Here is a 24119-nt window from a genome sequence, read left to right as displayed (position 1 = left end):
ATCCCTGGAGGGGTTCAAGGCCAAGTTGGACGGGGCTTGGAGTGACCTGGGCTGGTGGGAGGTGTCCCTGCCCAGGGCAGGGGGGTGGAATGAGATGGTCTTTAAGGTCCCTTCCCACCTAAACCATTCTATGACTCAAGCGTGCCATCATGTCCTTTGGTCTCTCTCTGGACCTTTAAAAGCCAGCGGGATCATTGGGAGAGGGCAGAAATTCAGGCCACTGGAAAGCTGGGTGCACATGCCTACAACACCACTTGAAGCCCTATTGTCTATTGAGGGTCCCGGCGTGTCAGTTAGCGCATGGCAGTTAGTATGGGATAACGCTAGCGTTAGCTGCAGGGGGAGCTGGGAGCTGTGCTTCCTAACAGAAATTCTGCAGTGAATAAAAGGGTGTTGGAAAATGACCTCTGATTGCAAGATGTGGGGCAAGGAGATCCGGGTTCGCAATCTTCTCTCTTCAGGGCTTCCCTTGTCAGCTGCAAGTTACTTCTGCATGGGTGGCCACTGGTTGGGCTGCTTCACCTGCTGCTGCTCAATGGGAGGACACTTCTCTGGAACGGAGCACTTCCCTGGCTCAGGACAGGGGTCAGGGATTGACACGGGGATCTCCTTGCACTCCTGCTCCTCTGGAGGGCACGGAGTGGGCACCGGGATCTCCTTGCACTCCTGCTTCTGCTGGGGGCATGGCACAGGTTCAGGAACAGGAACAGGCACAGGGATCTCCTTGTATTCCTGCTTCTCCTGGGGACATGGCGCAGGGTCAGGAGATGGAACAGGGATCGGCACAGGGATTTCCTTGCACTGCTGCTTTTCTTGGGCACATGGTGTGGGCTCAGGGCATGGAACAGGGATTGGCACAGGGGCCTCCTTGCACTCCTGCTTCTCTGGAGGGCATGGGGTGGGCACGGGGATCTCCTTGCACTCCTGCTTCTGCTGGGGACATGGCGCAGGTTCAGGGGACGGAACAGGGATGGGCACAGGGATATCCTTGCATTGCTGCTTCTCTTGGGGACATTCTGCAGCCTCTGAGCAGGTAACAGAAACTGGCACAGGGGTCTCCTTGCACTCCTGCTTCTCCAGCAGAGATGGAGTTGGTTCAGAGCAGGAAACAGGGACTGACACAGGGAGCTCTTTGCACGCTGATTTCTCTTCAGGGCATGGAACAGGTTCAGGGCACGATACAGGTGGGAGAGTTGGTGGAAGGTTGCATTGCTGTTGCTGCTGCTGCTCCTGGGGTGGACACTGGGGTATTACGACCACTGGTGTTTCTCCCTGGCCTGGTTCCACCACCGGTGTTGGCAATGTCGCTGTTTTTTCTGGTACCACCACTACTGGGACTTGTTCTGGGCAAGGTGTTGGGACTTGGACTTCAGGTTGCTGCTCTGGACATGGGACCGGCTCAGGGTACTGCACAGGCTCTTGGCTTTGCTTTGAAATTGTTTTGCTTAGGCCAGGTGGGAGGGTGATTTCCTGCTTGATTTGCATTTGATTCAAAGACATCTTTGCAGGAAACAAGATTATCTGAAAGAAATGTCAGAGTGTTACTGTGTCTGCTAAATGAACGGCATTGGGATGAGGGTGAAACCATTATAAGAAACAAGAATCAACTGCAAGAGTAAACTTCTCCTAGTGTGCCCTTGGTTTCCCAAGGCAGATTGACTCAGAAAGAATTGTGATTTGCTCTTTCTTTTTCATCCTGCCTTTCAGCTCCTGCTCTGACTCTGTCTTATCTTGTTCCTCCTTTCTGTTCTGCAATGCGGGACAGCCCTGTCAGGTCTGACTGAGGTAGAGCCAGCCCTTTGAAATTGGAGCTGATTTACACTTCAGAGCTCTTACTTTTGTTGCTTAGCTCTTCCCAATGTGTTAACTCCCTTTCATTTCTGTGCTGGGGAATTGATGAGAGGAGCTGGCAAATAACAGATCTGCTGGTTTGATAACGGTTTCAGAAAGTCAAAAAAACCCACCAAAAAACTAATGAATGCTGAAGACAAACGTTTAAAAACGTTTGGTGTATCAAAAAGTAGAAAGATACAGATCCGGGCCCAACAGGATATTATACATCGACAAAACTGAAATACTTAATTTGATTTTGCCCATTTTGAAATGGTTTCCAGATTTTACTTGGAATTAGAAACCTGAGGCATTGAGGCCTCAAGGTGGACCTCACTAGTGAACTGATATCTTTCTGTATCATTGAGAGTCTTTACAGTGACAATTGGCAGACTCCTCCTCTTGCTCCAGTTTCACTTTGACTTCATTGATGATGTAATGGACTGAGGTTACCCGTGGCACAGTCCTTCCAGCTCTCATGGAAAGAATTAGCAGTGGTAATTTGTCCCTGTGTTTCTGGATTATCACGGCCACTAATAATACCTGTAGCTTGCATGAATCAGAATAATCAGGAGGGATTCCTTCTCCCAAGGTAACAGGCCATGTGCAAGAGGCCAAATGAGTTTTCCTAACACTTTATGAAACTCCCTCTCTGAGGCAGGCACCAGACTCAGCTGGACTGGTGCCGTGCCTTTGGTAAATCCTGCATCGCTGTTTTCTCTAAGGACAATCTAAAGGACAAATAAAAGGTTAGGATCACAGAAGGGTTGGTTGGAAGAGGCATTTTTAAGTCCCCTCAATGCAGGACTAGCATCAACACAGATCTTGTGAGAGGGTGCAAGTGCCGTTCTCCCTTCCCCATGTTGCCTCCCCCTCCCAGCACGTCTTCAAAGCAAATTCATTCTGCTCTTCCACATCCTCCAAGATCCTCCAGATCAATATCACTTGTCTCTTGCTATTCTCTTTATAAGGATCTGATAAGATCTTAAGCCAAATTAATATATTGCTCTTGACATGGTTATCATGAATGATACAACACACTAGGAATACTTTCACCCTTCTGCTCCTTCCAGCCCGTTGTACTCCCAAATCTTTTACAGAATAATTCTCCAATGAAATTGAAGTTTTAAAAATACTCTTGTTATAAAAAGCATAATTATAGAAAATAGTTTTGGAAGGAGCTTTAGGAGGCCATTTAGACCACCTTCTTCCCTGAAGGCAGAATCAGTTATACTTAAACCAACACAATTTTATCTAATCTCTTCTTCAGAAAGGATCTAATTTAGCACTTAACTATCTGCAGATTTACACACAACCTGAATTTGCCTTGCAGAGTCATTCCGAGACTAGTTGTCCTACCCCACTGCCCACAATTTCTCTTCTTTACAGGAATCTTTTGCATATTCAAAGGTATCAAATAAAACACTTCTTTAAAGAGTTTGCCTACATTAAGCCAAGCAGTAAAATTATAGACATGACAAAAAAGTATCGGTGTTCTCCAACTTACCCAACCAGTCAACAGGGAGAAGCACGAAGTCAAGTGGATGGTGGAGCAGGGAGATTTGAGAACTTTTATATGGTTTCAAAGCCCTGCCTTCTGGGAATGAGTCCTCCTAGGTAATGAGCTCATTCTTTCACAACTGCCGTTGTGCATTTCCTCCACAGACTTGTTTCACACGTAGGCATTGTGAAGAGAGTCTTTTGGTGCAGAATGCTTTTTAATCCCCTGACTTTCTGTGTGAATAAAGGTCATAACCTCAGGTTAATTAATTCACTGCGACCCTGCTGACACCAGGGATCTTGGTGTGGTGTCAACCAGTGTGGTTCCACTTCAACCCATGCATGAGCCATTTCGTGTTAGCTAATGCCCCCCTTCTTAGGATGTATTTGTAGCTTGAAATGGGGTGGGAGGGGATAATCTGTGCTTCTGTCACCTGGTTTTCATCAATGCTTTCTCTAAAGTGACTTTCTTGTGATTCTCTAAACTCATGATGGAGGGGTTTATTTTTTTGCCCATGAAGATCTTCATAGATTTCGTTCTTCTTTCATTTCAGAACAGATAATTTTGAAAGCGTGTTATTTTCCTTGCTGCAGAGGATGCAGCTCCCACTTATCTAAATGTGACAGAAGAGGGAGCTGAGTTTATCTCCATGTATCATGTAAAAAGTAAAGGGATTTTTTAATAAAGTATAAGATTTATCACAACTAAATGGGATTGGGATGCTGGTCTCATTTAGATGCCAGAATGGCATTTGAAAAGATGTTTCAATCTACATGTGAAAAAAAGGGAGCTTGTAGCATACGCAGTTTCATGTAAGTGTATATAATGCATGTAAGCATTATTCCATGTAAAAAAGTTTATTGAGTGAAAATAGCTCACTGATTATTATCCCCAAAATCTCAGGGAGCTATCAGGATACAGGTCACACAATCCTCATTTCTGATGGTAGGATTATTTTCAGAAGCGGAGACGACGCATCCCACACAGAGGTGAATTTCATCACATTTGGTTGTCTTGGGACTATCTTTGTCCGTTTTACCAGAGCTCTTATCAGAGCACACACTCCAGATGCAATCTTTGCAACAGGCTGAGCTGGTACCCGTCCCTGCTTGGGATTCCTGGGCTGCGAATGTCAGAAGCTGTTTCTAGCTGTGGTGTAACTTCCTCTGTTAATAATCATTTGGCAACTGAAGGACAGAACACCTGAATTTTAGCCACATCTTCACCTCCTCTAGCCTGACTTCATCTGTGCAACTTCCTTTCTTACCTCACAGCAGGTGGGGCCCCGCCTGGCTCTGGAAGACGCTTAGTTTTAGTCACCAGCCATCGCTAGTGAGGGGAATACCCCAGCCCAAGAGCCAACCCTGACTCTGCTGCTCTGCTGGTACAAATTGCAGTCGCAGCTCTGCTGAAGGCAGGAATTAGGACACTTTCCAGCAGCAGAGAACCTGCCCGTCTGCTTTCTAGGTAGCATCATGATTTGCGGTTATCAGAATAGCCCTTCTGCTGAGATATGCTCTTGGAATAAAGCCCTTCAACGCAGGAAGATAGAGGGAATAAGCTCAGGCTCATAAAAACCCATGTTTTTTATCATTGCACTTGTCAGTCTGAATTGGGCAGAGCAGCTGGGTTCAGGAGGAGACAGTGCATTTCATTAGATTAAACATTGCATTTGAATATTTGTGCAATATTCACAAGTGAATATGCACCTTCAGGTCAGAACTTCAGTAACCTTCGTTATGCCCATCAATTAGAGCACCTGAGAGCAACAGGGCACACAGCACTTGTGGAGCAGTGCCAAGGCAAAGGCTGTACAGCCATGGCTCTATGTTGAGACATTGCTTTTATTTAAGCAAGCAGTGAGGTTTCTGGAATATTTAGGTGTTGAATTTCCAGCCTCAACTTGCAACATTGAGTGATTAAAGAAAATCACTTTCCATAGCTGGAAGGGAGACGACTTGAACCCTGTCTGGAGATCAGAAGGTGGGGCCATCCTGCCCTTAAACACTGGTTTGGGTCCAGGTCTGGAGAGGCTTGGGGAGGTCACTTCACCTCCATGTCAGCAACCTCAGCAGAAAAAATGGTGGTAATTATCATCGAAGAGGCTCTGAAGTCAACCTGTGTAAAGGGAGTGAATGTTTTTCCCATAGTAGACGTGTAATTGCTTTCCCCTTCCCTGCGAATTGCACAAAGACTATTTTTAGAGGCAAATGCCATATGCAGTGAAACCTGCCCTACTGAAACATTTGGGAAACTATGGGAGAAACGTGCATTGAGTGAGGTTGCTTTAGAGTGAACGTGTAGCTCAGCAGCTCCTCAGCTCTCACCTGGCAGAGCCCGGCTCAGCTCCCAGTTGATACTGAAGTTGCACCACTAATTCCAGGGCACAGAACACCACAAATGAGAAAAATACTGACCTGAGCCCATCTTTCTTCCTAGACAGAAAATGCTCTTCCAGCTCCCACACAGCTTGGGTAGGTGCTGCGCTGCTCTCAGCCCACCAGTGGTCTTGCTGATCATACTAGACAACCTTTAAAGGTCCCTTCCAACCCAAACTATTCTATGCTTCTATGATCAGGTAATTAATACCCAAAACTCTAAGTTGCCCTAGGAGGCATGCAGCAGTTATGCTAGCAGCTCCAAATAGGGGTCTGTAACAGTCTACTTTAGGTGGTTTGTCATTGAGATGAGGGTCTCAATATCTTTAAGGGTCCTAGAGCTGTATTGCTTCAGTACGAAAAAAAAGGGGTTATCTTTTTTAGAAGTGAAGACCACTGCGGACAACCTCATGTCAGGATGTGAAATGCTCTTGCTGATCTTCACCTTATGTCTGCATGGATACTCTCTGATTTTTCTCCATCCAGTACTTTTAACCTTTGTGCACAGAGAAAACGATCAGAGGAAACTATTGCACTCCTGGATTTCATGTCTTGGTGTGATTCAGAAGCCGCTGAACTGGATCTCCCAAGACATGGCTCGACCTGATGGTTTAATTAGACACTGTTTCGTTAACACCCCATCTTGTTCTTTATTATTGTGTCTGTCATCATTTTAGGGTGGACATCTTGATTGACTCATCTCACGAGACAAAAGACATAATTACCTGTTACCGAATTTCCTAGTATCGGTCTGTCTGCCTGTGAGTCCAGTCACTCAAGCATCTGCAGACTTTATCTTCTCTCAGAGCTGGATACTGTGTGTCAAGTTGTGTTACAGAAGTGAAGCTGGTCACGCTCAGGGATAGACAAATGCTGCAGTGTTGAAGTACTGGACATGAAGTATCCATGCTTCAGTATTTTTTTTTCCTGCCTGTTATTCCATGAGAGATTCCTCTTTGGGTTTTTTTTGTGATAGAGCATCCGAGCTTCCCAGGAACCAAGGGGTTTCCTATGAGACCTACATTAATGGATTAGTTTAACAACTCTCAAGAGACGCACATGGATGAATCACCGCATTAAGTCTGTGACTCTACATTCATACTTATAAAACCTCCTCCATAAATTCACCAACCTCCATCTTAAAGCTTGTTACATATTTTGATCCCAATCTTTTGATTTGGTGGCCTCTTCCAGAGCTTCCCTGCGCTTCTTCTTGAAAATGTTCTCCTAATTCCCTGCCTAAATTTATTCCTAACTGCTTCTTGCAGAATTACTGTGCTTCTCGAGTACAACACATTGCCTCATTGCAAACCCACTGGGCACAACAGGAACATTTTCCAGTCAGACATCACATCAAAGAGCCTAATTCTCAATTGCTCCATTCATGCACTCGAGCTCAGGAATGAACTTGTTGGAGTTTAGTCTGTCATCAGCCTTTTCTAGCCCATGCACCGGGCTGAGCAGTCGTAAGGTAGAGCAGCCTGAGGGTTACCCTTGCTTTGTGCTCATCTTTGCCACACTGCTGCTGGAGAACAGGGAGCAGTGGGGGTACAGTCCCGCATTTCGGGCTTCCCTGAACTCTTGGAAGGGGACTCTTGAAGAGGGAGTGGAGTGATAGGATGGGAGGAAACTGCTTTAAAACAAAAGAGGGGGGATTTAGATGAGATATGAGGAAGAAATTTTTTGCTGTGTGGGGGGTGAGCCCCTGGCCCAGGTTGCCCAGAGAAGCTGTGGCTGCCCCATCCCTGGAGGGGTTCAAGGCCAGGTTGGACGGGGCTTGGAGCGACCTGGGCTGGTGGGAGGTGTCCCTGCCCAGGGCATGGGGGCTGAAATGAGATGGTCTTTAAGGTCCCTTCCCACCTAAACCATTCTATGATTTTTTGGTAGTCAGACAGGTGCCTAGGGAAATAGGGAGGTTCTTGGGGCACCACTTGCTTTTGGATTAAAGTTGCTTTATGCTTCTAGAGAAGCCAGAAAAGACCTTGAATGTCCCTGAGGTTCAGATCCTACATTTTCAATTCCTGTCTGAATTTTCTGCTTGCTTTATTCTTGTTGTTGCTGTTTCTGGCAGGACTGCAGTCATGGGGCTTTAGAGCAGAGCATTTGGAAAATATTGCAATAAGAACAAGTTTTCAGGCTTCAGGTGTGGCCAACAGAACAGCCTTCTGCTGCTAAAATAGAAAGTGCCTAAGAATGGGGAGTTTTCTCTCCCAAAGATCATGAAAAAACACCTGTTTCTGCAAATTGGGCAGTTCTTGAGCTGTGAAAAAAATGTAGATATGCACAGCACAGGCCCTTCTCTCTGGGAGGTAAGGCTCCTCAGGTATACAAGGATATCTCCAAGTCCCCAGTCTGTTACACTGTCTTCGCATTGATTCATTGTTTCACTGGTGGGTTGGGTAAATTTGATGAATCTATTAAATACCATTAATTACACTTGCTATGACTAGGATTAGAGTCTGCTGATGGCAATTCCAGACTCTTACATTTGCAAGTGGAATTAATTGAGATTAACTTTCAGGAGCTGCAGACTCTAGGAATTAAACTGTTTCTTCTCCAACCGTTTCTGCATCTGTGTAATGCCACAGACTAATGGAGATAATCTTGGTTATACCTATGCCATTCTTGTGACTTTGATGGCATCACACTGTTGCACAAAGTGATGATAGGAAGAGAATCAGGCCCAGAGGTCTCAGAGACTATACACACATGCCTTGCATTATGATCCTAAAACTGCTCTATTAGCTGGATTGCTATGGAAAGAGGAAATTTTAAAAGCTTATTATGTCTTGAGCATCTGATTTTCCTCCCTCTCTGGGGAGGAAAAGGAAGGGGTAAGTCCCAGAGCAGCAGGGAAGATTCTGAGGAGCCTCAGAGCCTTGCACGAAGGTTGTGTCTGACAAAACAGACTCTGACCCAACCTTGGTATCTTCAAAGGGATTTAGACCACAAATCAGAACTGACAGGGTTGAGTGCTGGAAAAGGAATCGTCTGACATGGTCTGCGTAATGAAAGGGACGTTGAGCAGATGAATATACAGCAGGAAGATAGCTTGGGAGGGACAATTATTGGTCTTCAAGCTTGAGAGAGAGAGTTATCTTGGATCTTCTCCTTTCCATTGCTCTGAGTTAGTCATTAAAATCAGAACAATCCTGAGCTCTCACAGTTTGCTTCATTCTGACGCCTGTATGTGGATGAAGGTGAAGATACCGGTGTTTCTAATCGAGAAGTGCTGCTTTTGCTGCTGCTTTTCTTTCCTCTCTTGGTTTCTGCTTTTATGAAAAGAAAAAAAAAGTTCAATTTTTTATTTCCTAAAAAACCATCCGATTTTCTTTTTTCCTGTAATGTTGCTCTCAGTTCCTGGCTAGCAAGAGTGATGTCCTCCCAGCTAAACCAGCAGCAGCGCAAGCAAGCAGCCTCTCTGGCCCCCGCAGTAAGCAAAGCCATGCTGGAGTCAGCACCAGTCACCCGGTGGTGGCAGAGCCAGACACAGCAACAGCCAAAAAGAAAAGCAAGCTGCGGAACAGCCACAGATGGAGCTTTCTACATCAAAACCAGAAGCCAAGGAATGCCCACCGCCAGCCCAGGCTCTAATTTCTGTGCCACGTCTGGAAAAGCAGCAAAACCAGGAGCCGAGTCAATGGTCTCCCAAGCAAAAGCAGCTCCTGCATATGGAAAGTGATGGCAGAGGAACAAAATCTGAGGCATGGTAACTTCATGTTCTCGTTGATGGTGTGATAGAGGCTCCACTAGACATATTTCACAACTTCATCTCCTGCAGCTGGGTGCCTGGGTGACCACACACTGCTGCCCCATTCAGAGCAGAGGTGTTGGTGGTCCCTGGGGCTGCGCTGCTGGGGGCTTCGTGCCTCGGCATTAACACCCGTTGCTGCTGCAGAGGGGACAGCTGTGGCTGCGATCAAGCTTTGAGTTCCTACCTCAGCGCCCAGATATCTCTCCCATTGGAAGCCCAGCTAATGGCTGGTGTAGCTAATGGATATGGGGGCTGGGGAGAGAGAAAGTTGTGTTGAAACCCCACAGCTCAGCTTAACTATTTTAAAAGTCACTAGGGCTATTATGATCGTGTAGTCAGGTTTTCTACAGAGACTAACCTCCGCTAAGCCTGGTAGCAACCAGAACAAAGAGGTGTGTGGGGCTACTAATTGCAGAACAGCAAGAGTTCATTAAGTAATAAAACACTTTTAAAATGAACCAAGAAGGAGTCCAAGTGAGGAGCATTTCATTCTAATGCATGATGGGGTTAGCATTTTGCCTTCAGCGCTGTTAAATCATTGAAATAGCAAGACTGCGAATTTACTGCTTGCTGGGCTAATAATATGTTAAGTTTTATTATCTACACCCTGTATGCTTCTTACTAATTACAAGTCTGATACAATAAAAGTGCAACCTCTGCTTATTTTCTCATGTTTCCTTTACTCTCCATCCTCCCCTCCCTGCACACACCTTACTGCCCTGCAGTGGTCGATGGAGCCGGCTTGCTCTCCCGTGAAGAAGACAGCGTGCAGCCAAGCTAACATTTCGGTGGGTCTTCTCAATGCCCAGAAACACCTGTAGATGTGAGCAGCTGGAATAAGGCACTCTGGCTTTCACAGTGATGGGACCGGGAGGCTGTGGATGGGCTGCAGGGAGCGTTGGTAACTCAGATTTAACTTCATGCCAGTGCCTTGGTACAATAAGGAGAATTCAGGCATTAGGGTCCTATCACACAAAGGCATTGGGCTGGGTCTAGTTCACAGGCTGCCAGTTTAAACCATTTTCCTGGAGAGAGAGTGCAACTGAAGGTAGTTTCCCAGCTACCAGTACCTGGTTCTGCAAGGCTGTTGCAGGAGGCGGTTGCATGTGCGAATGCTGCGCTCTAGTGGTTTGCACAGCTTGGGGAAATGTCCGTGCCGTCCCAGTTTGGAGGACATGGCTGTGTCTTGGTGAGTCCAGAGGACATATCCATGCCTTGGAGAGACCGGGGGAAATGTCCATGCATTGGTGAGGCTGGAGGAAATGTCCATGCTTTGGTGACGCTGGAGAAAATGGCTGTGTCTTGGCAAGGTTGGAGGAAACGGCCATGCGTTCATGAGGCTAGAGGAAGTGTCCATGCTTTGGTGAGGCTGGAGGAAATGGCCCTGTCTTGGCAAGGTTGGAGGAAACGGCCGTTCCATGGTGAGACTGGAGGAAGTTACTGTGCCTTGGTGAGGCTGGAAGAAATGGCTGTGCTTTGGTGAGGCTGGAGGAAATGGCCATGTCTTGGCAAGACTGGAGGAAATGTCCATGCCTTGGTGAGGCTAGAGGAGATGGCAATGCCTCAGAGAGACCAGAGGAAATGACCTTGCCTTGGCAAGGTTGGAGGACATGGCCATGCTCTGGGGGGGCTGGAGGAAATGGCCATCCCAGATCCATGCAGGTGCTTCTTCAAGGAGGATCTGTTTCTTCAAGGGGGGAGTCTCTTCCTTGGCTTTGCTGTCGTAGCCTATCGCGTGTAGCGTCCTTCACTATGTGCTAGTTTTAATGCTTAACACCTCCCCACTGTAGCTCCCTCCTCCTTTACAGCTCCTTGTTTATTGGTATGTTTTGTTACCGTTAATGGAGCCAGGCTACTTTTACATCACTTGAGGTTTCAACTCAATATCCCAGATCACACCCAGCCAATTTACCTTGTTTCTTCTATCTTCTTGTTTTTTGGCTGGCTTGTTCTTCTGCCAAATTTCTATATTTGGAGCTGGCAGGGAGCTTTGCATTCCTGGTGCATTGGCTCATCCTCCAAAATTGCTGCACTGTGACGGTGCTCCTTTGCATTCCTGGATTATTAAAGGGAAGGTGGTGGATTCCCTAATGTCTCACCTGGCATCTCCTCCAGGATGTTTTCCAGCTTCCCTCTTGGTGCTTCTCAGTGCCACAGCCCTGGTTTAACTTCTTTTCCCACCTTCCTCTTGTGCTGTTTTCCAGATTGAGTCAGGCACGTTAAAAAAGATTTTCTGAGCTGACAACCACTGCAGGACAGGACTGGCATGTGAGGAGAAGGTGGCTACTAACAGGATATGCACAGATGATGACAACAGAAGCACACATTTTTGACAGGCATTGTCATGTGAAAGTGAAACGCTCATTTAACTGCTGCATAGTGAAAGTCTCCAAAGTTGTTATGTTGCCAACGTTGAAAAGGAGCCTAATTGGGTTTGTCTGTCTTTCTGTGATACTGTAGTTTTGAAGTGTATTGATTAACAGGGTTTAGGTGCATAGTCTTACAGCTACTGCTGGATATTAACATGAAAGACAAGTTATTGTTATGATCAAGTAATTGAAGTTCACTTGGGCTTTCAGTAATTTAGGCAGGTACATGTGGGTTTCAGTCAAGTATGGCATGAAATAAGGGTTTCTTTGAAGGCCGGTGCCGGCATCCAGACTAGACTAGAAATAATATAAATGTGAACTGCTCGCTTTGGTTAACAGGGAGGATCACACCTACGACCTTCGGAGCTAAAGAGCAATGAAGAGTTACAGCTTTGGATCAAAGAACCAATTTCTGCAGGAGAGATGCCACAACAAAGCTGCATTTCTTGTGGTTCAGGCAAGGATGAACGCACTCAGTGCTCACTAGCAAGGGTCAGGATTCGTTCTTGCTGGAGAAGCCTACGGTAAAGGGAGCATTTCACCTTCTGTGTTTCTTGCCTGGTGAGGGGCATAGTTGTCCAAGAGTCCTGAAACTTTATTCGGCTTCATTATGAAATTATTTACGGACCTTTTTCTTCACCTCAAAAACCACCTGGGGAGAGCCATTTCTTTAGTTCACAAGAAACCACAGTTTTTAATAAATATACTCAGAACTGTGTTTCATCTCAGCCAGTGCTAAACGTTGGTGGGACAGAGCACTGGTCCCCCTCAGCTCTTTTTGTAGTGAGCAGGAAGAAATTGTCACTTTTTGGGGATATTTCATGTGACAACGTACATATGAAAGCATTGATTAGATCTTCAGTGACTTCAGAAAATTAATCTCCCAGTTTTCTACCTGGTTTCTTTAATCTGGACGCAGTGTGCGATAAGAAGTTGACTCACTGAGAAAGTCACACGCAGAACTGGAGGAAGTTTGTCTGCTCCTGGTGCTTTTTGTGGCCTGTCGTGCTGCCGGTCACAGCTTTGCCAGCTGAGCTTGTTGTGCAAGGGCTGAAATCAAACGTGACTGTAGCTCATCTTTTCCGCTCATCTGAGAGTCACTGTCTGGTGTATTCCCATTGTGCTGATAACAGGTTATCGCATTGGGATCACGGGAGCATGGGGACACCAACAGCCAGGTGCTCTGCAGAGCTACGTGAGCTAAAAATGAGGTTCTCTATGAACTGCACCCACCCAAGGGGGTGATTTGAACTTCACTAGGAGCTCCTATTTGAATTCAAGAAGCCGGTGCCCTGTATCCACCACACAACCCACCCTGGCAGATGAGATGTGCTGCCAAGCTCTAACCAGGGCCTCAAGTTAGAGAAGGACATGGAGCCATCAGCACAGCTCTCGCAGCATGAAACCAATGCCGTGTGTGAGCAGAAAGAGGTCAAGTGACAGAATGGCCCCATTTCTGGGGACCACTAGGACATTGCCAGGGACTGTGAGACCTCTGCAAAGCCCTAACAGCGTGTTATTGGGTTGTCTTGCAAAACCCCTGGGGCAAGGGATGCTGCTGCTGCCTGCCTCTCCAAATACCATTCAGTCTTCCCATGCCAGGGCGAATTATACAAAAGGTAATTACTCTTACTACGGGGAGCTGACATTCTACTACTCATCCTCAGGATGAGTACACTGAATCGAGTCACTGCGAGTGTTGCACACAGGACGGCTTTTGCATAGGAGCTAATAGGATATGTCGTGAGTACCTCATACCTTCCAGGCACGTTTAGTAGCTATATAAAAGCACTCCTTCTACTCAGGCTCACTGGTCACATCACAAAGCTGTTCTCACAGGGAGCTGGGTAAGTCTGGTTTGTCCTGAGCCTCTGTAGCCGTTGAAATGCAGATTTATTTCTGCTTTTTTGCACATTAAAATTGCTCTGTGGGAAAACTTTTTAAACCTGGGCGGTTTGACTTGCTGTGTCAGGGCTTGAGTTGCACTCTCTTACAGTGTCTCCAGCCGGGCATCCGAGTCCAAGAGACGCTTCTGTAAAATGTGAGGAAAGGTTGTTGGTAGTAATTTGGGTGCTGCTATAGTTGTTTGCTTTTGAGGGTGCCCTGACAACGGTCAGAGGAGCTTTGGCATGTCAGGGAACCGAATGCTAGAAGAGCTGTAAGGAGGTTTGTGTTCAGTTGTGGTATCGCTAGCCTTTAATTGGCTTTTGTTCCCTAATGAGCATGAACTTTGGGATGTTGGGACTGTGCTGTGAACCTCTGCCTGCCCACGGCGTGACAGGCTCATCAGGCAGCGGTGCCTTGGGTGCTCTTTGCCTCTCCTGCTATGGCAGATGTGGCCAGAGGTTGAGAGGTTGTTTCTAGGTTGGGCTTTTTTCTTGATGCATCAACCGGAGGTCAGAGGCAGTTGCCGACCAAAAGCAGGAGGGAAAAACTGGATTTAATGATTGAAAGGCAGTGCTGAGATCAGCCATTCCTCTGCTGACCTCCAAGATCAGTTTTTTCCCCTTGGATGTCTTGGTGATGGGGAGGGAGTTGCCGTCTGGGCTTTGCGTCTCTGAATTTCCCCACCGTTTGACTTGGTGCTGTGTTTCAGAGTTAAAAATGATGGGCTGGGTCCTCAGCTGCTGCTGGTGTGGTTTTGAGGCCGTGGCATAGGCGGGACGTGTGTCCGGCACCGTGTGCAGCGAGCCGGTCCTGCGGCGTGGCCAGCAGCGGGACAGCGAGAACCGCAGGAGGGTGCGTGTCTAAAGGCTCTGCTTTCTGACATGTCATTCCAGCCCTGCCAAAACCTCACTGAGATGTCGTGCTACCCGCAGCAGTGCCTCCCACCAGTCTACCAGCACCCCATCCCCATCAAGTGCCCACCGATGTACGCTGCCAGACCTACCTGGCACTCGACACTGTGCATCCCCCAGTACGTGACCCCCTGCGTCCCCCGGCAGCGGATGATGTCCTCCAGCGTCTCCCAGCAGCAGTGTGTGACCCAGTGCGTGCCACGGCAGCAGTATGTAACCAAGTGTGTGCCTCAGCAGCAGCGTGTGACCCAGCATATCCTACAGCAGCCGTGCGTACCTCGCTGCGTGACAATGTGCGTGCCCCAGCAGCAATGTGTGACCACGGGTGTGTCGCAGCAACCTTGTGTGACCAAGTGCGTGCCACAGCAGCAGTGTGCAACCAAGTGTGTGACCGCCCATGCCCCCCAGCAGCAGTGTGCCACCAACTGCATCCCGCAGCAGCAGTGTGCCACCAGGCATGTGACAGTATGCGTGCCACAGCAGCCGTACCTGACCAAGGGCATCCCGCAGCAGCAGTGTGCCACCCAGTGCATCCCACAGCGGTGTGTGACCATGTACACCCCACAGCAGCAGCATGCCACCAGGTGTGTCACCACGTGTGTCCCACAGCAGCGTGCAACCAAGTGTGTCTCGCACCAGTTTGTGACCTCTTGTGTCCCGCAGCAGTGTGCCAGCACGTACGTCCCACAGCCATGTGCGACCAGGTGTGTGACAAAGTGTGTCCCGCAGCAGTGTGAGACAACCTGTGCCCCACAGCAGCAGTGTGTGACCAAGTGTGTGCCACAGCAGCAGTGTGCCACCAAATGTGTCCCACAGCAGTGTGCCACCAAGTGTGTGCCACAGCAGCAGTGTGCCACCAAATATGTCTCACAGCAGCAGTGTGCCACCAAGTGTGTGCCACAGCAGCAGAGTGGCACCAAATGTGCCCCACAGCAGCAGTGTGCCACCAAGTGTGTGCCACAGCAGCAGTGTGCCACCAAGTGTGTCCCACAGCAGTGTGCCACCAAGTGTGTGCCACAGCAGCAGTGTGCCACCAAGTGTGTCCCACAGCAGTGTGCCACCAAGTGTGTGCCAGAGCAGCAGTGTGCCACCAAGTGTGTCCCACAGCAGCAGTGTGCCACCAAATGTGTGCCACAGCAATGTCAGTCGGGTAGAGTTAAAATTTCAAGTCACTCTAAAAAGTACTGCTCTGCGCCCAAATGGCCCTGGTAAAGTAGAGGAGGGGAAAGGAAGGTCCACAAAAGAAACGTGAGGTATGGCTTTGGGGCAGGGGTTATTTCTCTCCTCCCACCACCTGCCGACTAGTTCCTATGGCTTAAATCTGCTTTATCTGTGTTTTCAAGCCCTCCCCCTGTAGCTCGGCTCTATTTTGGGGTAGGCTGTGATACTATTTCCAGGGCTGCACTCCAGGTGCCTGTGGCTTGTACCACCATCTGCTGCTGCAAGGCATAGTTTAGTGGGATGCTGTTAAGTTCTCACCTAATTGAAACGAGTTGTGATTTGTAAGGAAAAAAAAAAATTAAAAAAAAAAAAAAGAAATAGAAATGTCGAAGGAGTCCAGATCATGACAGCATCAAGAGGACTGGCAGGGCGTCTGGCAGAGGGCTGGCCCGTGCCCGGCTCTGAGTTTAGTCCTGACCTTGGGAGACAATGGTCAGGTTAACCTGGATTCCACAAGGCTGCGAGTTCTCCAAACCAGCTGGTTTCACTCACAGATTTGGAAACCAAATGTGAATTTGCTAAGCAAAAGGTATACGAATCTTATTCCCATGGCCTTCATTTCGGAAGGTGGCCAGAAATCCCTGCTGCGTTCAAACACTGACTCTGCATTTATTTCAGCAGAGTCCTCAAAAAAGATGGGATTTCTGGCTTGGTGAAGTTTGTCCTGGCTCAAACATTATACATGAAAGTTTTTATTCACTTGGTGGCATTAATGAATACAGAAAACACAACTTGAAACAAAAGAAAGTCTGGAATAACACTGAAAGTTGTAGCACGACTATTTTATAAATATTTCAGCTATAAAAGTGATTAACTATGTTCTCTATGCTGCCTGAAGACATGTACTCTACACTGTATTGAAAATAAATCATATATATATATATGTACACTTGTATTATACATATATATACACTTAAATAAATACACTTGTCTGACCTCAGATTAAATGTCTTGTCTTTTTGCCCTCTGGTGGTTCTTCTTTATTAAATATAGTGAACTCCTGGCTGAAAAATACAAAAATCCTGTAATATGCCCTATCATTATGAAAATGAGTAGTAGCTCACGCTTAAGTGGATCATGCGTATTTGGAGCATAAAAAAACAAGTGTTGCAAGAAGAAGACGAGGGTGTGACTGGGGCCGGGACGCTGTCCTGCATCCTGCCCTGCTCCACCCTTGCTCGGTGACCTTGGGGAGCCACCATGGGCTGCCCTCTGAAGGCAAGCAGGTGGCATCTAACAATGTCAAGGTGGTATCTGGCTGCTTCTCTGGGGTGCACAGTGTGTGACGGGGGAGCAGACCCTTTTCATACCTCCTCCTGAATGTCCAGTGATGATGCTTCGTTCTGGAGAGGGACGATGCTTCAACCCGGAGAGGCATCATACAAGAGCAGCAGTGACTGTGGCACTCCTTCCACCTTGCAGAGTGTTCACAACCCAACACAACCTCTTGTGTCCCCTTTAAAACCAAGAAATGGCCTTCTGAGGAGCTGTCACATCATTGTGGCTTTCCCATAGGAGCCAGAGCCCAAGGGATCATTAGGAGAATCTTCCTGGGTGGTGGGTGGCCCGATGGTGGGTGGCTGGGTGGCACAGGACCTCATCTCACAGGGGTGGAGCGGCCAGCAGAGCACGGGGCTTGTTTAAGAGGTGGTAACTATGGAGTCTGGTTCTGATCCTGGCTCTGACTCACGCTGCGCTGCCAAGTGACCACAGCACAATGTGCCTCGGTTTCCCCTGTGCCTAATTGGGAATAATAATAGCCCCCACAACAACGTCCCATGTGGCGCTGTGCATCTCTCTGAGATGAAAGGACGTAACAGATGCTAATTAAGAACATTGGGATGACAGGGCATGATGTTATCATCAGGTTAATATTTTGCTACCTGCACTGGAAACACTAAACTGAATATTAGGGTTACTTGAAGGCTACTTGATCTGGAGCTTGCCCAGGAACTGGATTTATGGAGCTTATAAAAATTCTATTAATCTGTTTACCTGCTTTCTGGCGCCAGCTTGATTCCTAAGATCTTGGGTCAGATCATTTAACATTAAGAAAGGCGTTGTAGTTCAGGGGTGTGAAACGCAATGAAAGTTGGAGAAATCCAGGTTGGATTCAGCGTGTTTGTCTCCAGCTGTGGAAAAGAAGTTAAGCCTAGAGAAAGCATTCTTCCCTTTGTTTTTTGTAGCTCTTGAAATGTTGGCTTCAACTGGGAAAACATGTACTTTGTATTTTTTTCTATGATATAGGGTGAGATTTTTTTATTGGAAAAATCAGAAATGTAAATCATAAACAAACCTTCAGGCTTCTGGATTTTCTGTTGAAAACACAAATAGAAAACTTACTCGGTGGTTCATAAGCCAGAGATCAACGTTCTGCTTCAAAGCAAAGAATCATTTAGGTTGGAAACGACCCTTCAGATCATGAAGTCCAACCTCTAACTTAACACTGCCAAGTCCATCAATAAACCATGTCCCCAAGCCCAGCCGTGTCCATGTGTCTTTTCAATACAACCCAGAAGCATCCCTGGTGCTTCATATTGGTGAGAAATTTTCTACCTACTCCGTTACAAGTTAACTTATTTCACCTCTTTTTATTTCAATGTGTGGGACCTCACCCGAATTCCCAGAATGCTGGAACCCAATTCATAGGTGTCAGATTTGCATGAAAGGAAAAAAAATCCCAGGGCCTTCGCTTATGCAGATATGACTACGTAAAAATGCATTCCTTGGCGGCACTTACGCTCATGCCATTGTTAATTTTGCCTTGGGTTTATTGGTGGCATAAACAGGGAACAAAGGGAGGGATGACTGGTGCAGAGACTGTGCATCAGAGCAGGAAATGTAATTTGTGTTTTCAGGACACGAGCCTGGTTTGATTCAGCCGCCTTTCCCCCAGCTCCCGCTCCTCCCTTCTCCTCTTTGTTGTGCTGGAAAAGCATCACCTCTTTCGGCAGGTTATTCACTTGGTGGTAAGTCCTTTTTAGTAGCTGTCTTGCCCTTAGCCCAAGGCTTTCTCAGTCCAAATCATCTGTCTCTTCCCTGGGTTCCCTGTGTAAGTGAAGGAAGTCTGCGTGCCACAGTAATTATGGTCTGCAAAAAGTTGCCAAGAGTCCTTCCTGGACGGTGTTTTCAAAGGCACCGCAGGGACTTATGCATGCAGCTCCCATGGAAATGAAGAGTCCCTTGGGCTGTCACTTTGGTGGTCTCAACTGCCATCTTTTTCTGGTTTAGCTGGCCTGGATTTGCAATGGGCAGGCAGGGACGCCTGGGCATCATGCATGGGGATTCGCAGCGCAAGGACCATGAGCGGCCCATGCACAGGGTGTCCTCCAAGGGTGGTGAGATGTTGGTGTAAGACAAGGTGTCCTCTGCTTATTCTGAGGGGGGTGAGCCCCTGGCCCAGGTTGCCCAGAGAAGCCGTGGCTGCCCCATCCCTGGAGGGGTTCAAGGCCAGGTTGGATGGGGTTTTGAGCAACCTGGTCTAGTGGGAGGTGTCCCTGCTCAGGGCAGGGGAGCGGAACTAGATGGTCTTTAAGGTCCCTTCCAACCCAAACCATTCTCTGATTCTATGTTTCTTTGGCCTGCCAGGGGCTTTGCTGGTTCGGCACATTGCATCAGGATGTTGCTCCTCACGGAGCCCACAGGTAAGCCAGATGTCCTGGCAGTGCCAAGCAGCGATGGCAGCCCCACAAAGCGAGGACAGCCATTCCCGCTGGCGCGAAGCTGCACGTGGCTCGGCCAGGGCTGGGAGGCAATTAGAGCATCACCCAGCCAAACCACCTCACTCCCCTAGGGCACTTATTCACTGTATAAAAGCTCTACCATCGTGGGGCTCTCTTAGGCACTTCTCTCCGGTTGTTCTCACTGATGAAGTGGGTAAGTCTGGCTTTTAATGGAGCTCCTGAAATGCTATTTTATTCCTGGGTGGCCAGAGCAGGCAGAGGTCCTGCCTGTGTACTCGCGGAGAAGCATCTTCTAGGGGATGCTGCCTTCAGCATCGGCATGTGTGGCTCCAACAGTGGGAGCATCTCCTCCGTGCTAAACTGAAGAATATTGGGAAAGCACTTCCAGATGGACTGTGAAGTCAGGAGTAGGATTTGGGGGCTTTTCTACGTTTTCTGTTAGATCTAGTCCAAAGGAGGCTATTGACTACGGGAAGGGTTCGACGCTGCGGGAGTCAGAGATGAGCTTGCACATGGAAAGGCAACTCCTCGAAAGGAAGTGGTATGGAGAAATTTGCTGCTATTTTCTGGAATTTAAAAAAAGTGACTTTTCAGATAATAAGAAGAAGGTGACCAACTTCAGTGTCAATGTGAAAGTCAGCAGAGAGACTCTCTAGCTGAGTCTGAACATGTTAAAATTTCTATCTAGGGTAACAATGATAAAAATAGGTCTGAGATGCAAACAACCCCCTGGATGCAAATAATCCCTCTATTTTAGAAATTTTTTATCTTGATGAGCATCACCAGATACTTTAGCATTGTATATCTAGTAGTAGCAATTACTATAGTTGTTTTTCAATTGGCTGTTTTATTAGTCAAATATTATTATAATTGTAGTGATAAGTTTTCCTAATGACAATAACACACAGCATTGTTATTGTTAATAGTCACACAGTGATAGGCTTTTGGAAGATAAAACTATAATTATAGACAGAACAGGGGGTGTTCAGAAAATGCAGTTTCTTTACAGTCATTTAATTATATACCTCAATTGCCCAACAATGTCAAAATGAAAAAAACCTTTTCAATCAGAGTATTTTTCACGTCAGTGGTTCCAGTACCTGTTCTGCTCAAAATAATCCTGTTAAAAACTCAGAAAACTCCCTGAAACTGGGGTTTTCTGGAGCATGGAATGAAGCGGCATGTTTTCTCCTATGACTTTCAAGGCCAAGGCAAAGTGAGATGTTTCACAGAGGTTTCAGGAGGAGAGTGTGGACCATGGTGCCACCCGATCCCTTCCCCAAAGATGAGGTCTCTGCTAGACTCCCCTCCGTGCTGCTCGCACAGGGGCTGCCAGGATGAGGTTTCACCATCAGAGCTGTTACACCAGGCAGTTCAACAGCAGGTCTTTGGGTTACCACAACAAAACCAGGGCACTGTGGCTTGGTATGCCAGTAGCGCAAGACTGGAGGCTGCTTTAAATGGGTGTAATTCTCTCAACTCATTGAAACTTGGCCAGCTGAGATTTTGCCTTGATAGCTTCTCCTTTCCTACTATGGCTTCACCAAATATGTAGAAACCATCCTTTTCTATTTCCTTTTTTCTCTTCCTTGAAGATTTTCAAACAATATTATGAAGTTGGGACTGCATGGCTCGCAGAAGCAGCGAAGCTGGTGAGGGGTCTGGAGAATAAGTCTTATGAGGAGCGGCTGAGGGAGATGGGGGTGTTCAGGCTGGAGAAAAAGAGGTTTCTTGCTCTCTACAACTACCTGAAAGGAGGTTGTAGAAAGGTGGGGGTCAGTCTCTTCTCCCAACTAACAGGCGATAGGAGAAGAGGAAATGGACTCAAGTTGCACCAGGGGAAGTTTAGACTGCATATTAGGAAAAATTTTTACACTGAAAGGATTATCAAGCTTTGGAACAGGCTGCCCAGGGAAGCGGTTGAGGCACCGTCCCTGGAGGTATTTAAAAGATGGGTAGACTTAGTGCTTAGAGATATAGTTTAGTGATGGTTTTTGTCAGAGTTAGGTTGATGGTTGGACTCGATGATCTGAAAGGTCCCTTCCAACCTTGGCAATTCTATGATTCTATGATGCTATGGTAGCGAGCTTAGAGTCTGTAATTGCACGGTGCCAGCCCTGTGGGAGCATGAATCGGCAGGCAGGCAGGCAGGTTGTACATGCTGCCACAAACCTATCCTTACCCTCTGCTTGCTAATTTAACCTCAGCTTGGGTTTGCCCACATGAACTGCAGCCACACCTGAGTATTACAGCATGGACACACCTTTAATTTTGGCTCGCCTTTCATCTCCAGTGCCTGGGAGTTGCAGAACATCCCAGCGGGGACACAGGATTTTTTCCAGGTAGTGAGGCAGAGGGTCACAATGTCACTTCTCCTTGGTGAAATGCTTTGATGGACACTTAGCCAGTCTTTGAAGGGCAGCATGAAAGGTCCCCAGTTTGCCTGGCTCCAATCCTTGACTGTTTCTGGGCTCTTAAGGGAAGGATGTGGGGGCATGAGCTGAGAACAGACTCTCCTCTCCTCACCTGGGTAATCACAGCCTGGTCTTGAGTCACTGAGAGCTTCTGACCTTCAGGAGAGCCAGGGTGTGGGCTCCACCATGTGGAAATGCCTGTGGGGAAACTCCGAGTCCTACATCACCCAAAATAGCCGATGCCTATGTGAACTGTCTGTCTTTTTCCTGCTTCTTTCAGGCATAAGCACCTTGCATGACCATGCACTATTATGGGGAGCGGTATAAATACCTGTACCTGCCGGAATCAGGCTACATCACCGAAAGCATCCAGCAATGCACGCCCCAGTCCAATGCGTGCAGTACCACATGCCACCCAGTCAGTGTGATCAAGAGCCCGATGCCGAGATGCCAAAACTACACGCAACCTTTTACTTACGTGTGCTCACAGCCAAGCATGACCCAGACATCCCTGTTGCCTTGCCAGCCCTACATACAGCAGTGTGTCCTGGTGTACCCTGAGCCTTGCGAGACCACTCGCCTTCTGCCCTGCAGGAAGCCCAGCCTGAAGCTGAGCACAATGCAGAGTTTCCAGCCCTGTGAGACCAGCCGCCCTGAGAAAAAATGTACAGCCAAAAGCCTCCCACCCTGCGCACCCAGGTGCCCTGAGCCCGGTAAACTCAAGTTCCCACCATGTGGGATCAAGTACTCATCCTCCTGCAAGAATGAAGGCAGGTCGCAGAAGATCTCCAGATGCGCGTCACAGCGGTATAACGCGGACCTCCGCTCCCCGCAGGGGCTGACCAGCTGCTATTCCCCGCCACTGCGGGGAGTCACCGAGTGTCCCCCACAGCAGTGCATAACGCAGTCTTTCCTGCAGGAGTACGTGAGTGGGTTTCCCCAGGAGAAGTGCATGAAGGGCTACCCGACGCAGGAGTGCGTCACCACTTACTCCTCACAGCAGTGCATAACCAAGTGCCCACCGCAGCCGCACGCTCCCAAGTGCTCCTCCGGGCAGGGGATAAAGGAGTGCTCCTCGCAGCAACATGCAACCAAATGCTCGCTGCCACAGGAGGGAACCAAGCATAAGAGCTCGTCGACACAACATCTAAGCAAGTCCAAGTGCCTCTACCCACGGGCCACCCAGCGCTCTCACCAGCATCATGCCGGGGGAGTGAAACGTTCAAGCCACACCAAGAAGAGCCGCTGTGCTTCAAAATGGCTCTGCTAAAGGAGATAAAGAAGGAGTTGTAAAAACAGCAAGCTATGTAGCAGAGGTCTGAGATTATTTTTCTCCCCCTGCTCCCATTCTTAACTCCCAGAGAAGCGTTAGCCTTATTTTACCCTTCATTGTATCCATGTTAAACTCATAGAGCATGTTCCCTTTCTTTTTTTGACCACACTTCAGTTATTCCTGCAACAAAAAAGATGTTAGTGAGAAGCAAAGTAACTCTGAGCAGGTGCTCAGGCTTTCAACGTCAAACCAATACAACTCTGTCACCATGTTCACATCCCGAGAGATTTTTACTGTAACTAGATCAATTATATTTGCCGGTTGTACCAGTCATATTAAACTCAGGTTGCAGCTGGATTCCTGCTCTCTGTCTGATTTATTTTCCCATTTTAAAATCTGCTTCTAATATCTACTACTGGAAAAAAATATTCCCTGTTGCTATATCACTCCTTTCTGTAAAATAAGGGCAGTAACGATGTGTTTAGGACTAGATTTACCATCTATGGGAACAGATCTTGGTTTTGAAAAGTCACCCAGAGAGGTAGTAAAAGCAGCAGCGCAGGGTGGTATTTAGAAGAAGGCTTGACTAAAGTAACGAGACTCATTAGCAGCCCTCAGACAGGAGTTTACTGTCCATCCAGGCTTAGCTTGGTGGCACCTGCATCACATGCAGGTCACACAGGAGAGATTTCAGTCGTGAACCGCACGACCAGGACAAGCTTTCCCCCCTGCAAATTGCTCTACAATTTTGGCCCTGGACAAACTGCTGCTGAGCAGATTATGAAATGGGTTGTGTGGGGTAGTCCCTGGCATAGCAGGAGGGAGAGAGGACGCTGCAGAAGGTCTCTTCTGGTGCTGTGACCCTGAGCTGGCCCCGTCTGCACCGGGTGGGTGATCA

General features: G+C 47.7%; 3 protein-coding genes across 3 annotated transcripts; 2 read left to right on the top strand and 1 right to left on the bottom strand.

The window, feature by feature from the left end:
- Nucleotides 1–483: 483 nt before the first annotated feature.
- Nucleotides 484–1500, bottom strand: LOC141734738 (uncharacterized). The gene has a single exon (XM_074566850.1). The coding sequence runs from the start codon at nt 1498–1500 to the stop codon at nt 484–486; it is 1017 nt and encodes a 338-aa protein (XP_074422951.1).
- Nucleotides 1501–14633: 13133 nt separating this feature from the next.
- LOC141734491 (uncharacterized) lies at nt 14634–15842 on the top strand. Its single transcript, XM_074566334.1, has one exon. The coding sequence runs from the start codon at nt 14634–14636 to the stop codon at nt 15840–15842; it is 1209 nt and encodes a 402-aa protein (XP_074422435.1).
- Nucleotides 15843–22249: 6407 nt separating this feature from the next.
- On the top strand, nt 22250–23218 carry SPRR1B (small proline rich protein 1B). Its single transcript, XM_074566906.1, has one exon. It carries the CDS (start codon nt 22250–22252, stop codon nt 23216–23218), a length of 969 nt encoding a protein of 322 aa, XP_074423007.1.
- Nucleotides 23219–24119: the final 901 nt, after the last annotated feature.

The sequence above is a fragment of the Larus michahellis genome, chromosome 24, assembly GCF_964199755.1.
Source record: "Larus michahellis chromosome 24, bLarMic1.1, whole genome shotgun sequence".
In the NCBI taxonomy this organism is placed as follows: Eukaryota; Metazoa; Chordata; class Aves; order Charadriiformes; family Laridae; genus Larus; species Larus michahellis.
Note: the sequence above shows the minus strand (reverse complement) of the source record. Positions and strands in the feature narration are given on the sequence as shown.